General features: G+C 34.1%; 1 protein-coding gene across 1 annotated transcript in view; it reads right to left on the reverse strand.

Annotated features, from left to right (window-relative positions):
* Positions 1-2,524: 2,524 nt before the first annotated feature.
* ANO5 (anoctamin 5) overlaps positions 2,525-16,901 on the reverse strand; it is a 70,059-nt gene continuing 55,682 nt past the window's right edge. The window contains exons 18-22 of the mRNA XM_033120796.1: positions 13,254-13,384; positions 10,809-11,014; positions 9,048-9,226; positions 7,520-7,625; positions 2,525-4,790 (exon numbers count right to left, since the gene is read on the reverse strand). Coding sequence (XP_032976687.1) covers positions 4,569-4,790; positions 7,520-7,625; positions 9,048-9,226; positions 10,809-11,014; positions 13,254-13,384 — 844 coding nt within the window. The 3' untranslated portion in view covers positions 2,525-4,568. The remainder of the gene's footprint in view (positions 4,791-7,519; positions 7,626-9,047; positions 9,227-10,808; positions 11,015-13,253; positions 13,385-16,901) is intronic.

Raw genomic sequence — 16,901 nt, forward strand, 5'->3', positions numbered from 1 at the left:
TTTAAAAACCTGTTAGATACAGAGAACAAACAGATGGTTGCTAGATGGGAGGGGGTGGGGAATGGGTGAGAAAGGTGCAGGGATTAGGAAGTACAAATTGACAGTTACAAAATAATCATGGGGATGGGAAATACAGTGTGGGAAATATAATCACTAATGTACGCAGTATAGGGAATATAATCAATAATGTTGTAAAGACAATGTAGGGTGTCAGATGGGTACTAGACTTATCAGGGGGGTCATTTCATAGATTACATAAATGCCTAACCGCTGTGCTGGACAGCTGAAACTAATGTAAAATTAAAAAAAACAAACAAGTCATGGATATGTAAGGTACAGCAGTCAACAGAGTCAATAATACTATGATAACGTTGTACAGTGTCAGACGGTTGCTGGACTTATGGTGATCACTTCCTTAGGTATATAAATGTTGAATAACTATTGTGTACACCTGAAACTAATATAATATTGTGTCTTAGCTATATTTTAATAAAAAATCTTAAACCACTTTGAACACTCAAATTCAGACAAATTACATCAACATTTTATTATAAGAACAAATTGAGTTCATGTCAAAATATATGTGAAAATTAATGTTACTTTATTCACTGCATGAATTTAAATCTCTCGAGATTCATGTTACTTAAGAGCAACTTTCCCTGCAAACCTGCATACACACCTCCTCGCGTGCATGCGTGCACACTCACATTCAAACACACACACATACTCACACACATACAGAAAAAAGAAAAAGCAGAACTCATTTTCTTGGTTAAGAGCCTGGCATATAATCACTAATAGGAAAGATACACTTAGTCAAATATTTTGGGGGGATGAGAGCAGGTATCTCACGCAATTGAACCACACGATTCTTTTTAATCTCCTCATGAATTTTTACATAATGCTGGAAAGACTGACATACTTAAATTATTACACATCAAGTAGAAGAAGAATCATTTGTCTATAAAAGGATTAATATAATACTTACATTGAATCATGGTAGCAAACTTCTAAGCCTGGCCAATAGTACTTCTCCCGATGATTTTCCTTAATAACATGATCTGATACTATAACAACTAGTTAAAAACAAATAGATGAGGTTTTCTTCAAAACAATAGACTACTCTTTTGAATGAGCCGTACAAATTCCTCATCCTCAACTGGAGTCAATCAACAGAGATCCAGGGCTACACATAACATTTGACACTATAAAATCACTTTGGAATCAGTTTTACTTTTGACACAATAGTTTCCAACTTGAAATCTCTGGCTTTTCTCTCACCCTCATTAGGTGGCTCAGGAAAGAGACAAAGAGACACCCCTTCCCCCCACCCCCACCCTGGGCCCCGGCCCCCAGTGCTGCACAGAGAAGCTGCCTCACAACATCTCTCTCCCCAAGGAAATAGGTACAGGTTCCTAAGGTGAGAACTCCTTTATCTCCTTCCTCTGTCCCTTCTCTTCTTTATCATCTTCCCTTTTTCCCCCTGATAACTTACTTCACTGCTTACCGTATTTCCCTGAAAATAAGACCTAGACGGACAATCAGCTCTAAATCTGTCTTTTGGATCAAAAAACAATATAAGACCTGAAAATAAGACCTAGTCAGACAATCAGCTCTAATACGTCTTTTGGAGCAAAAATTAATATAAGACCCAGTCTTATTTCACTATAATACCAGACTGGATCTTATCTAACATAAGACTGGGTCTTATATTAATTTTTGCTACAAAAGACGCATTAGAGCTGATTGTCCGGCTAGGTCTTATTCTCAGGGAAATAGGGTAGATAAAAGAAGAATGCTAAATCCAGGAGGAGTCATGAGATGCAGCATTCCATTTCATTAAGATATTTCCTTCTTGATGGATTCCTCTAAAATAAATGTTTTGAAGTGGATTCTGCTTCTTGTGCTCAAAGAAAAACTGATGAAGGCAAGGATTAGAGATGACATTTGCAAAGAGTTATGTATTTTTCGGCTTTTGCACTTAAAATTATTTTTTAAAAAATCTCAAATGCTTCCTGAACATTTCTGAAAAAATAACTATGGGTTTGATTGGATGATAAAAACATCTGCCATGCTGATAAACATCAACTTACATATGGTAGTCAGGTGGTCTTAATTCAGCCCTCATAATAGCCAATGGGTTTAATTAGATAAGACAAATCTATCTGGGTCAATTTGGCTTCAGATTTTGGCTACAAGCTTTTAGGAAAGTGATGGATACTTCTATTTCATTTTAAAATCTGTGAAACAAGGAGAAAGTTCTTGGTAGAATATCGAAACATAAATCCAAAATATTTACTGATAATATTTTAAAGGGAGACTATTCTTACCAATCATAGGAACTATTAACTGATCTTAAAAATTATTTCCTCTCTTGTTCTCTCCATACATCCTAGAAATCCGACATTTGAGTTGGTTTAAGATTGCAGTGTACAGATAACTTTGTGAGACTGTATATTCTTACAATCTAGCTCTATAAATACTATTAGGCTATACAAATTAAATGATGTAAGAAACCAATTTCCACACTCTTATTTTTATTAGCACCCAGGAAGAAAACAACATGAGCCGTGCACAATGTGCAACATCGTAGTAATGTAGAGTTTAACAAGCCAAAGATACTGCATCTGTGTAATAGTAATACTGACAGGTTTTCTCAACCAAGAAATATATCCCTCCACAGGTGAAATGAAATCATGCTTCAATAATGAAATCATTCCAAATTACACAAAGATATTCATAAAATCTACCCAATGGAGGGCAAATCATTACTGCCAATATTGGGGAAACTGTCTCATGGTTTTATAAAATTCATAATCCTCAGTTCTTAATACTGGCAATTCCACAAAAATATATTAGCGTCAAATAATGAAACACTACTTTAAAAAAGAAAATCATGTGATAAAGTTTCTTCTTTCATGTGCAATTAAAAACACTATTCTTTTGGAACCGAAGTGCAATTTGAAACTAGAGATTCAAATAATACATAAATGAAGTGTATCTCTCACTCTATAGTGTTAAAAAATATAAATAAAGCCATTTTTTAAGGGAAAGGAAAACAAAACTAGCGTACATATAACACAGGACTAAGTATGAGAGAAACTATTCAACAAAAATTTTTTTCACTTAGCTATCAAATTCACCACCACCTTCTTACTTAGTTGATCCATTTTTGGTATTAAACTCTGTGATTGATGTTAAACTGCCAACTTCTCTAAAGCCAGCTCCCATTTGAGATTTTACATCACATCAAAGCAATAACCACAACACCACTTGTGTGTCAAAGGCATAAGGAAAAGCCACTAAAACATGTAACACAGAAATTCCAGTTGAACATGGTTATTGAATATACTCTTTATGCTCCCTCCTGAAAACCTAATGAAATATTTGCAAAGGAATTTAAAAAAATGGTATTACTCACAAAGGCAAAAATAAAAGGGAGGGAATAGTGATAACAAACTCAAGAGAGTAAAGAAAGGTGGCACTTAAACTTGCAATTGGTGATATGGTGAGGGTAGAAACCAACAAGACAAAAGCCAACTTTGAAGGTATGAATCAATAGGAAAGATTGTAAATTCATTAAAAGATTTGAGATTGCTTTAAACAAAGAGATCAGATTTCATAAACAACTTGTACCTAACTTATAAGAAGAGCTAATGCTCAAACAGGCTTCATGATGTAAAACAGGCATTGTAGAAGACAAATAATTTCTTAAAATAATTCAAAGACTTTTTTATATTAAGGAAAATAAATTAATATACATTGTCTCGCATTCCTTAGCTACTAAGAAGAGACATTCACTCTTCCATAATGTGAAGACCAGAAGCAATCTAATAACTTAATGCTCTGTTCCAGACAAGACAGTCTAGTTTTGAAACTACTGTTACCAAAATGTTATCTTTAAATTACTGACTTGGTCTTTTGTTGAAACCCAAACGTTTGAAACCCAAACTCTCTTGAAAAATCAATTCTGTATTTACCCAGAAGGACCACCTGGAATTCTGATGGAAGTTTAATTTATTCAGGCCAATTTCCGAAACAAACCCTCGCTATGATATTTACCCAGTGTTTTTAATATGTGCATTTCTTATGTCATCCGATTTTGGTTTTTCATTTGTGTAGTGTAAAATGGCAGGAAAAAGTGGCTCGTTAGGTCCCTTCACTTCTTTACTTTTTGTCCCAACATTTTTCTTGATGGAAAAAGAGATATAAAACAACCCACTAAAAGACCACGAAAATGTGCAGATGCACTAGAAGGTGATAGGACAGCCCAAGTCCAGCATTTAACTATAAACTGCAACATTCGATGATTTTCCAATATTCTGATTCCACATGCACTTTTAAAAACCATTTACAGAATCCCAGGAAATAATCTCTACGGAGGGCCCAGCCAACGGAGCAGGTAAGTGGTATTCTTCCAACCTCAAAGCTGGCCTCTATAAAAGTGTACAAAAACTTTAAGAAAAAGAAGATGAAGGGGTAAAACTGACACATGGCTCTGGCCTCTGGCCCCAACCCAGGGAAAACTGAAGCCAGACAGGCAACCAGCTGCATACTCATTATGTTGACTAAATTGTTGATTTAGCCAGCTGTACTTTGTTTTCCTGAATCATGACTTCCTTGGCAAATTCATTAGAATCCACTCGCAAGTTCTCTTTTAATTTGTTAAGCTCAAAGTCATGGATAATCTTGACAGTCATTAACTTTTCTCGCTTGATTCTCTCCAGAACATCTTTTGGAACATCAGGGATCATCCAGGCCAACAAAAATTTAACTAAAAACACAACGTGCTAGAGGGAAACATAACAGAAAATCAGAGACACTGTTAGAATTGTCAAATGTTCAGTAAGAAGTTCTTTCAAATCATTTAATTCATTCAATAAAATGTGCTCAACACAGGAGGTACAAGAAAAAGCAAAATATAGGGTCCCTGTCCTGGAACTTTCCTAGAGACCAACAAATATTAAATAAATAAATATATACTAAAACATGTAATAAAGAAATTCCAGTCGAACATGGTTATTGAATATACTCTATATGCTCCCTCCTGAAAACCTAATGAAATATTTGCAAAGGAATTGAAAACAATGGTACAACTCACAAAGACAAAAAGAAAAGGGAAGGAATAGTGACAACAGACTCAAAAAAGTAAAGAAAGTGGCACTTAAACTTGCAATTGGTGATAGGGTGATGGTAGGAATAAAGATATTAAAGGCTCTGAAGGCGTAATTGTGGGTGGAGTTGATAACAAGAGGATTAGCTAAAAATGTGTATGAAAAGCAGTAGAATTTTCAGAACTTCTTTCCCATCCATTTCCAGGTATTACTTCTCCCCAGTCCTACCCTGGGAATTAAAACAGAAACTGTGGATTCAGAAGCACCAGAGATGGTAAAGGACGGATACGTGGCACCGTATTGAAAACAGGGCAACTAAGTGAAATTCAGCCCACGGAATTCTGAGATCCTTAGTCCCTTCTGCCTTGCTCAGCTCTCAGAACACAGGCAGCAATGAAACAGCTCGACAGGCAGGAGGTTGGAGGATTTTTCCCTGGGGAAAATAACTAGTCGGTGAAATTAGAACTATAGATATCAAAATTCTGTAGGTCTCAAATGAAAAGGTCCCATCTCTACCTTATCACACTACAGTGAAACTCACCAAGCAGCATTCCTCATGCATGCACACAAAGCTCATAATCAGCTTTCATTGCTTCACTCTTAAATATAAGCCGATGGCTAAGAACCACTGAATAAGTAAAAAGTATCTAACATGAAAGAAAAAGACTGAAACACAAAAACAGGAACAAAGAGAAAACAGAGATAAGAGAGCAAAAGAACAGTAAAATAGAAAAAAACAAAGATATAAATCTGTCTGTTTGTAGAAGAGAACACAAATGATAATTAAAATTTCAAAAGAGGAAGTGTAACATCTGAATAATAGAACTTCCAGAAAGATAGAACAGAAAATAGAAGGAAATTATCGGAGAAAGAATACAAACAAGTTTTCTCAACTTGAAGGGTTAAATATGTTTTCAGATCTACAGGGTTTCGTGAGCGTCCAGAACAATCAATATTGTCCACTATAGAGGAACTGCCTTGTGAAGTTTCATAAAAGAAGGACTAGTGAGAGAATTCTCAAAGAGTATGGTATACAAAAGATCATAAACAAAGACTGGGGAATCAGAATGGTATTGCATTTTATAAAAAAACTGGAAGCTGACAGAAAATAGAGCAATGTCTTCAAAAGTTTCAGGAATACATAAATAAAGATTGCTGAGAAATTTTCAGGTTAAAATAACTACCAATCTTGAATTGTATAGCAATTAATCATCTATAAGGAAAGAAAAGAAATGTTCAATATTCAACATCTCAAAAACTGACCACCTGTATTTTCCTCACAAAATTACTGAAAGATGTGCTTTCTTAAAATAAGCTAGCAATCTAAGAATGGGAGAAACATAGATTGCAGAAAAAATAGTGTTTAATACAAGAGAAGGTGAAGAGAAGTCTCAGAATGATGGTGAATCAGAGCCTGGGATGATTAAAAAATTAGTAATAATAATAAACAAACAAGAACAAAACATCAAGATATTCCTGGTGCAATTTACCAGACTGAAAGGTGATCTAAACTTGTGATGAAAAATGTGGGAATGAAAGAGTGATAAATTCATAAAGAACTGAAAGAGAGAGAGAGAGAGAGGAAAAACATGGAGAGGAATATTACATAAGACTGCTTTCTTTTTCATCATGTAGAATTATTTGACTTTTTAAAATTAGTTACATGTATAACCTTAATAAAAATAAAATAAGTTAAACAAACACTGATTGGAATTTGTGTGTGCTTGCACAGACTTGTCCATTACTGGGCTTTACTGTACAGAGAAAAAGTGCCTTACATTGATTTATCTCTTCCTTTTGGTCTTCATGTAGCATTCAATTTGCAGCTTAGTCAAATACCACCTCTGTATTTTAGTATTTGTGCTGCCCAAGTGAGCACTGTATTAAATCTTTTATTGCATGTCTTATATCCATAATAGTACTAGATATTCCAAAGGGAGGAAACATAATATAGTGGACAGAGCAGAAGCCTGGGAGTGAGTCATCTGGCATTGAAACCCAGGTCTACTATTAGGGGATTATCATTAAACCAAATACCTAATTTTGCTGAGTCTCAGATTCATTTTTTCAAGGCTGAGTCATAAAGTCTAACTTACAAGGTTATTATTATAGCTTCTGGAATGAGTATATAACAGGTATTCAGTAAAATCAGTGGGTCCTCTGCCCTTTTCCTGACCTCAAGGAATGAGGTCATATTTTTTTCTTTTCTGTCCCCCTGACATCCTCAACAATAGTAAGTGAAAAATCAGGCAATCCATTGTACTGAAAATATCGCTAAGCACTTTTTATGACAACAAATCCTTCTGTGAAAACAATTTAAGATAATGTGAACTTTCTGTTGAGCAGGTATTTTTAGAAACATCTGACGACAGGGAGATGAACTGGAATGAAAGTTAAAGGCTCACCTCCATAACTATGATGAACGTCATCTTGGCGGCAAGGACGTGCCAGTACTGCATATTATGAGAGTACTTCTGATCGTGCTCGGGAGGATATCTGTAATCTCTATACCTGAAAACCAGAAATGCAAAAAATTAGCTATTGCTTCAAACAGAGAGACCTAGCAAAAATTCTTATCATTCCTCAAGAGACCCTATTAGTTGACAACAAAAGTCAAGTCATAGTAAGATAATGATTCTAATTATAGTAGTATCATAATACTATTATTAAACATTTATCTTTCCTGTATAGATAAAAATCATGGCCAAATGTCTCTTATGTACAGTGTAGATGTAGCAGGAGACACAGTGGAAACTCCTTTCCTGACCTTCAAAGATAAATCTTGCTATCTCCATTCCCTCTCTTCTCACTCCTTAACATGATTGGTTCTACCCATCACCCCAGCATAACAGATTGTGTCCTGTCATTAAATTGAAGGGACATTTTAATCCTCATCTTATTTGATCTTTCAAGAATAGAACTCAATATCGTTGACCTTTTCTATTTTCTTGAAACTCTATATTCTCTTGGCTTATCTGACACTGCATTGTTTTTGTTTTCCTTACCATCTTTCTGAAGTTTTCCTAGTACTCAACTTTGTAAGCTCGTTATTTTCTACAAAGTTGCTAGACATTGATGTTCTTCAATGCTTTAGTCCAGTCAGGAAGTGATGACACCAAGAAATCTGACACAAGTCTCCATGCTCTTAAAGACTATGCTGATGGCTCTATATGCAAATATGCAATATAACCAGGCTCTATCTACCTGTGTTGCAACATTCTACTGTTTCTTTGTTGGAATCCAACATGAAGGACTTGGTTTAAGATTTAAGGGACTTTGATGTCCTATCTATCTATCTATCTATCTATCTATCTATCTATCTATCTATCATCTATCTTTCTATGTAATAAAATATAGTAAAATAATTCTATACATATTACATAAACATTATACACATATATTCTTTAAAACTTAGAGTGAAAAGATCCTCACAATACATGAGAAGCTAAGTGTGGAAACAGTAGGTTCACAAATCTATTTTCACAATCCCTATATAGAAGAAACCCTTCAAGTGGGATGGGTGGTGAACTAATCATGTTTTTACTTCTTTCTCACTCTATCTTTTCTTGAGGACCTATAGTTAAATTCAAGTAGGTTAAATGCATATAAAATACAATCGTGCTGTATCACCTATAGATATTACAACTTGGGATCAACTGGCACTTACTGGTGAGAAATCTTTCTAATAATTTTAGGAAGTAAGAAACAATTCAAAGTGATATTATTTACCCATAATATTCTCTTACTTTAGGACATTTGACTTTTCCAAATCAGAATCATATAATGTGTGAATTCTAGAATTGATGCACTTTATTTATCCAGGATTTTTATTACCCCAAGGAAATCGCTTACATTGTAAGTCATGAAGGTTATAGAGAACTCAAGGAGTACATTTAAAGGGCAAAATGAAAACCTAAGAGAACAAGACGAAACCTGCAAGTGGTGAAGTCTCTTTTCTCCGAAGGCGCAGTGTAGTTTGGTAAATCAGCTACCAGAAATACTGACAGGCTGTTATTGACGTATCCTTTCAAAGGGTCACTGGTATTTGTTGAGTAGGCATATAAGTAAACTAAACGGGGAATGATGTCTGATGTAAATGCAACAATAAAAGCCTAAAGGACAAAGCAAGAGGGAGATTATGAGCTAATAATCTAGTTTTAGAAATGTCTGATTTGTATATCTCTCAGTTCTATGTACGATATGCATGCAAAATGACTAAAATGTTATTATAAATCATGTTAATATATAAGTCTTTGGCCTAAAACATGAAATAGTTCATTTACAGTATACAAGTATTCTAAGATTTTATAGCTAGAAAGTGACTAAGTTGAAAATTGAACCTCCAAAAACCATGCTCTTTTCACCATGCCTTTCTATTTCTTACATTTCTTATTATTTCAGAGCAATTGTACCGTCTTTAACCAAATTCACTTGCCTAGACCAACTCTAGAGGCTAAGACAGTGTCTATGTGTGTGTGTGTGGGAAGGGGCGTTGGTGGGAGGGAATGGAGAGACAGACCATGAGCTGGTATATTTCCCACAGTTCAGTGCAATTAATTTCAGTATTTGATTTCATAGGAATGGTATTTCCGCATTTTATCCTAAGCTCTAAATAGTATAAATAACATGTTTCCTTCAGGTAGATAAGTCAATTTAAAACCATCTGGCTCTGCCATCTACATTTTCAATGGTAGATTTTAAAAACTTTTAATTTACTTCTATAACTACCAGTCCATTCAGGTTTTCTATCACTTGCAATACACTTTGACAGCTTTTATTTTCTAAAAAAGTGACAATTTCAAATAGATTTTAAAATTTATTGGAATAAATACACACATAACAGTCTCTCAATTTTCTCACCTGTATCTTGCTACTCTTTTTTCTTTGTTTGAGAGTTTTGGAGTTTTGCTTATTTCATTTGTCTTTTCTATGAGCCAACTCTTGATTTACTTAACAATTATATTGTTTTTGTTTGTTTTCTAATTTGATTATTCCTGATTATATCTTTATTAATTCTTACAACTTTCTACTGATTACTTTTGTTTCGTTAGTTTTTAAGTTATGTGCTCAGCTCATGTTTTCCAGGCTTCTTTTTTTATAATAAAAGCATTCATTGCTATAAATTTTCTCTTCCTGTGATTTTAGCTGATTCCTATAGGTTTTCATTTTAATTAAGTGTTCTCCATAATTTCGATTTTGTTTCCTTTTTATATAATAAAGTTGACTCAGAATTGTGAATGTTAAGTACTTGCTTGTCTTCTTTTGGCTCTTATTATCAACTTTAATTTTCATACTATTATGTAGGTGAATATGCATTGTACATTGTCTGCTTTGGGAATTCAGTTTTCATTTTTCAGTAAGTGTTCCCTAGACATAACATGTCGATGTTGTGTATTCTCTGTTTGTAGTATACAACGATACATATGAGTATAATCAAGCTTTCATATTATGATCCAAATCCTTTATATCATTTTTCATTTCCTGTCTATTTTGTCACATGCCATGAAACTGTATCGTGGTATTTTGATGAGAGTGGTTTTACAATTTTACTTGCATTTCTAAGAGCTTACATGTCACAGATTTCTCTATGTTGTTTAGTGCATAAAAGTTTAGGGGTGTTTTATCTTTATGAACGCTCCCTATCCCCAAGAAAATGAAACAAAATAGTCACCTCACCGAAATAGGTCTACTTACATTAGAGGCAACAGAAAGGACGGCCATTCCATAAAGAATGTCTTGCCAGACACCTATGCTGTGAGCTTTCGCAGCCACAGGTCTCCTGTACTGAGTAGTAAGTTTCCAGGCATCCACCCGGATCTCTATAGCATTATTCAAGAGAGCAAGAAGAGGAGCCAAAGGAAAAGAGGCCACGAATAAGGTCACAAATCCAAACTGGATAACTGTAGGGAAAAAAGAATAATCCGTTAAGTTCATTATTGGGGAGGGGAACAGGGGGAACATTCTGCCCAACTTTTGCCACTTCCTTCCTTTTGGAAGGATTTGCACAAGCAAAACACGCCAGGCCTCTTTCCATCTGTTCACTTCCTCCTCCCCTTAAGAAGCAGAGAAACTTATTTGCTTGCTAGAATAGGAAGGAGAAACAGGGCGTGCATAACTCACTTCCATCCTTGGTGTTTCTTTTGAGTTCTGCTTGTCTGAGGAAAGCATCTGTTCTTGTTAGATAAGATAGTCTTCTTAAAGCATAGTCTTTTTTTATAGGCTATGTTTAGGTCTATGGTGATCTAGCCTTTACATTGGTATTGCCACGTTAGTGGGGTAATCACATTTTCCTGTCTTGCTAATCTAGGTACTTTTTTGAGATCATGGATAATGACTGATTTATTTGCATACTTCCATTAGCCATCCTGTGATGGGTATAGAAAAGTACCCAACTACAAGCCTTATGAATGAATGTATTATGCAAGATTTGAAGAAACTAACACATAAAACGGCAGCACAAAACAAGATATTTGAAAATAAACCAGAAAATGAATCATCTAAAGCCTCAGAAATATATATAAATTTCACGTGGGCAAAGGAAAGATATGGTTTCTGGAATTTGCTATTTGTTAAGGTCCTGACCCTCTGTACTATCTTAATAGCTTTCTCAATAAGTTTTACTCTCTTTCCTCATTTAGAATTAACACCTGTGTAAGCTAGCTTAGCTCCCCATTTTTGTTCTTTTGTTTCCAACAATGTTTGGGATAAAAGAGTCATTAACTGGTAGTCCGGCTTCCCATATTTTTTATGAGTGAAATAAAAAATAAAAGAGATACAGGAATGGCTTTCCATTGAAGGACGGAAGAAAGAAACTTCCACTAATCCTCTAGTTTTAGATGAATCTCAAGTGTTTCTGGATTTCAGCTTTTCTCGTAAAATTTGTTCCTAGGACTCAGCATTGTCATCTACTAAACCAAGTGAACAAATTCCCTCCTTTCTTGCTCTCTGTATTGAACCAAGAGATAAAAAGTTAAGAGGAAGTATTATGCAGAAACAGCTTGACTTTTCAGGATCAAATTCAGATCTTTACCTAAAACCTTTGTGGACCATGGCAAATTAATTAACCTATCTATGTTTCAGTATCCTCTAAAATGAAACGTAGTGAATAATGACTACTCCATAGAATGTTTCAAGATTAGACATAATGCATGTAACACATCCAGAATAAATTAACTCTTAGCTGTGTCTCAATAAATGATAGTTAATCTTATGAAATCTTGATTTCATCTTTTAATTTCAGTGATAATCTCTGATGGATTTATATACAAATTCATTTGAAACTTACACAATTATTTAAAAAATTACAGCCTTATCACCTCATAAAGCAAGGACTACCTAATTTTACAGCCATCTGTACTAACAGACTTCTTTCTATTTGTCCTAAATGTTCTATTTGTCCTAAATGTCCTATTGCAAACCAGGTATCATATGTGTGCATTACAGTGGAGAATCATTAATCATCAGGTCTTCCCATTCATTCAACCATGATTTTATGGGCCTTAAGAATAAGCTTAAGAAATTGTCTTCCTTCATTCCATGCAAAGTCACTGAAAGGTAATACTCTGAGTAGACTACACAAGCTGTCCCCATCATTCTCTCTCCTAAAATTTCACCTCAAGTTCTTTTCTGTGTTCAGTCCTTAGAATATCTTAACACGTTTATTGTGTTCTGTTTGGGTTTCTCTTGAATAATTAATTTTAGTCTTCTTCTTTTCAGACTGAAATAACAGACATACACCAAAAGTATGTAAGACTTTGGAAATGTTTTTCAACTCATTCTCTCTCTGAGATGTCACTCAGGCAAACAAAAGGAGAAATTGGCTATTTAAGCCAATTTGAGACAGGTATTAAAAAGTGATCCTTACTTCATTTGGTTCAGCAATATTAGCATTCATTTGATAGGAAAAATATCTCGAAGACTGGTATTTTGAAACAAAATTTCATTCTGCAGTCTATTTCATAGGTAATGTAAATGTTGAACCAATCTTTTCTATATCTTTCCATCTACCTTCTCATCCACCATCTGATGATTTGTTGAACACCTACTATGTACAAGGCAGGAAGAACTATTAAGAGCTGAAAAAACACTTACTTTACGCAGCCTGACTCTACATTTCAATACAAGTGACTGAAAAATTACCTGTTTCTAAGTATTCATAGAATAGCCCAAGAGATCCAAAACTTTCAAGGTCATGATCCTGCTCCCATCGACTGTATAGCTTTTCAGAGTTGGTCCGAGCTTTTCGGCGTCTCCACCAGTTCAGAATAAAACTATTGGAAGTGATAAAAGTAATATATGAAATAAAGCTTTTAGAAAAGGGGTGTGTGTGTGTGTGTGTGTGTGTGTGTGTGTGTGTGTGTGTGTGTGTGTGTAGGGGGTGTCACAGAATCACAGTGTTTGATCTAGAAGTTGGCAGTAAGAGAGGTTACATAACCTAAGATCACAGAGCAAAGCAGAGATATGGCTACAGCTAAAGTCCACATTAAGTCTAATGTTCTTTTCACAACACAGGCTGAGGTCAAAAGTTCTTTATTGAGGTGATTAAGAAAATAAAACATCTCTGAATCTCCCCATAGGAATATATTTACCCAGAGACAGTTCTGTTAAAGTGCATGTAGAGGAGAGAGTCACCACAGGACGTTTGTTTTCTGTTTAATTCACTAACCTTTAGGTTCTCATGATACTAAGGACACTCAAGGAAACGAGAAATTGGTTACAACAGAAATTCATGACAAAAGAAATGCAGAGGCTTATCTAACATATGAAAATAAATGCAATAATCCTAAACAAAATATTACCTAATTTCCACATTATATAAAAAAAGTAATATATTAGGTTGGTGCAAAGGTAATTGCGATTTAAAAGGTTAAAAATAATTGCAAAAACTGCAATTACTTTTGCACCAACCCAATATCATGATAATGTTGGATTACTTTAAGAAACAGAAAGGTTTTTTACAAAAAAAAAAAAAATCTATCAATGTAATAGGCTACATTAACAGATTTAAGGAGCAAAATATAAAATCATGTCGATTGCTGCAGAAAACTATACTTGATATATTTCAAGCACCTATTAAACCTCTACCAAAATCCTGGGCAAATATCATTCATAATAGGGGAAAGTTCCTTATTCTAAATAGCATTCCCTTTAGAATCAAGAACAAAATAAGAGTGGGCATGATCAAATTTAAGACTCCACTGGCGATCTTAGCCAGCACAATAAGACGCAAAAGAAAAAAGCAAAAGAGTTGGAATTGAAGGGGAAATCAATGATTAACAATCACATGATTAGATTATCTGCATAGAAAACGCAAATGAAATTAGACAAAATTATTAGAAGTACTAGTAGAGTATATCAATATATTTCATTCCTACATACCCACAAAACACAGGTAGAAAACATAATTTTTAAAAAGATGCCATTTATAATAGGAACTAAAATTAAAAGTACTTAGAATTGGATTTGACAAAAGACTTATTTGACCTATATCTGGAAGCTTAAATCTTCACTTAAAGTCATTAAAATCCAAAATAATTGTTCATGAATAAAAAGACTCAGCGTTATAAAATTGTCAGTTGTTTTTCTTGACACTGTAATTCAATTTTAATGAAACTGTAATTCAATTTTAATGAAACACGTAAATTCAATAAAAAAAATGTTTTTCCATGTCAAATCTGACAACATGTTTCTAAAATTTATAAAAGACTGGATAGCTAAGATATTTCTATAGATGAAGAATAAGTTGGTAAAACATTCCCCAACAGATATCAAGATTTATTATAAAGCCGTATTAAGAGAGTGTAGTATTGGTGCAGGGACAGACACATCATGGAGTGGAATGAAGACCTAGTAATAGCCTTGCACTTGCTATATGACATAAATGGTGTTATAGATCATGGAGAGTGGGCAAGAGAAACTTCTCAATAAATGGTAACCAACAATATATGTATGTGTGTGTGTGTGTGTGTGTGTGTGTATAAAAGATTACATTTCAATTTCATAGCAAATGCAAAATTTCTTCCTTATACATTAAGAAATAAAAAGAGAAAGATAATAATGTTACAATGTTTAAACAATTAAGAAATAAATATATGAGAATATCTTTTTGACCTTGGGGTAAGGAAGGATTTACTAAATAAGATAAAAAAAAATGTGAGCCCATAAAAGATTAATAAATTCTAATATATTAAAAGTATGTACTTTTGTCCATCTACATCAGTGGTTCCCAACTGGGAGTGATTTATCCCACATGCATACATTTGTAGTATCTGGAGACATTTTTGATTGTCCCACTGGGGAGAAGGTGGGCTACTGGCATCTATATAGTGGGTAGAAATCAAGGATGTTGCTAAATATCCTACAATGAAAAGGACAGACCCCCACAACAAAGCATCTACCTAAATGCTTTGGACTAAAATATGTCAATTAGCGCTGAGGTTCAGAAACTGTGATCTAAAGACACTATTGAAAAATAAAGAGAAAACTTATGTTGGGATAAAATATTTGCAACAGCTATCACCAAATAAACAAAAACAAAGTAACCAGAAGTTATAAAGTATTCCTACAAATCAATAAGAAAAAGACAGACAAGTAGAAAAATGGGTAAACAACATGAATAAGCATTTCATTGATGAGGAAACATATGGCAAAAAAAAAAAAGCTCATTCATGTTATTAATCAGGGAAATGCAAAATAAGACCAAAATGAGATTTCATTTATACTCTCCAAATTGGCAAAAATTAACAAATAAGACAATATAAGTACTGTAGCCAATGTGGATTAAAAAGAACACTTTTATACTGCTTATATCCAAACTACAATACAAAGAGATAAAAGAATGCTGAAAAGGAAACAGAACACCTGAGAATTTTGAGAAAATATGAAACAGATGGGCATTGGAGACCACCCTGTTCAAGAAAGAGGATTTGGCCAAGATTCCCAAAGGGCTTCCATGTGCTCCATTCCAATTACAAACTCCTTGGTCCCCACATAGTAACCACTATCTCCAATTTTATAATAATCCCTTCCTTGCTTTCTTAAAAATGATTTATCATCATGATTTATTTTTAGTTAATTTTTGAATGAGGTGTAAGATTTACATCAAGTTTCATTATTTCGCATATGGCTGTCCAATTATTCTAGCCCAGCTGTTGAAAAGACTATTCTTTCTTTAATTAATTGTTTTTGCACCTCTGTCAAAAATAAAATGGCCTTATTTGTGTAGATTTATATCTGTGATCTCTACTCTGTTCCATTGAGTTACCGGGGGTGCCAAAAAATGTATACAAGTGGACACTTTGGTTAACGTTGCTCAAGCAGTAGTTCGTCATAATCAGAAGTGTCTGGACGCTGATGGTAACCACTTTGAGCACCTTTCGTAATTGCAGACGTCAAACATGACTTGTATTCATCTTTTGTTATCAGTGTGTATTGAGTATTACAATTTTAATAGTTTTCCTTTATTAAAATGTGTATGCATTTTTCTGGCACCCTTTGTATATATCTATCCTTTCACCAATTCCATTGTCGTGATCAACATAGTTTTACTGTAAGTTTTAAAATCGAGTAGTATAATTTCTCCAATCTTATTCTTCTTTATGAAACTTGTTTTGGCTATTCTAGTTCCTTTGCCTTCTATATAAATTTTAGAACCTGCTTGTCTATGTCTATAAAATGCTGCTATTTTGATTGGAATAACAATCAAATATATATCAATATATAAATCTATATATCAATTTGGAGGATAATTGGCATCTTTCCTATGTTGAGTCTTCCAATCCACGAACA

This window comes from Rhinolophus ferrumequinum, chromosome 11 (genome assembly GCF_004115265.2).
Source record: "Rhinolophus ferrumequinum isolate MPI-CBG mRhiFer1 chromosome 11, mRhiFer1_v1.p, whole genome shotgun sequence".
Lineage (NCBI taxonomy): Eukaryota > Metazoa > Chordata > Mammalia > Chiroptera > Rhinolophidae > Rhinolophus > Rhinolophus ferrumequinum.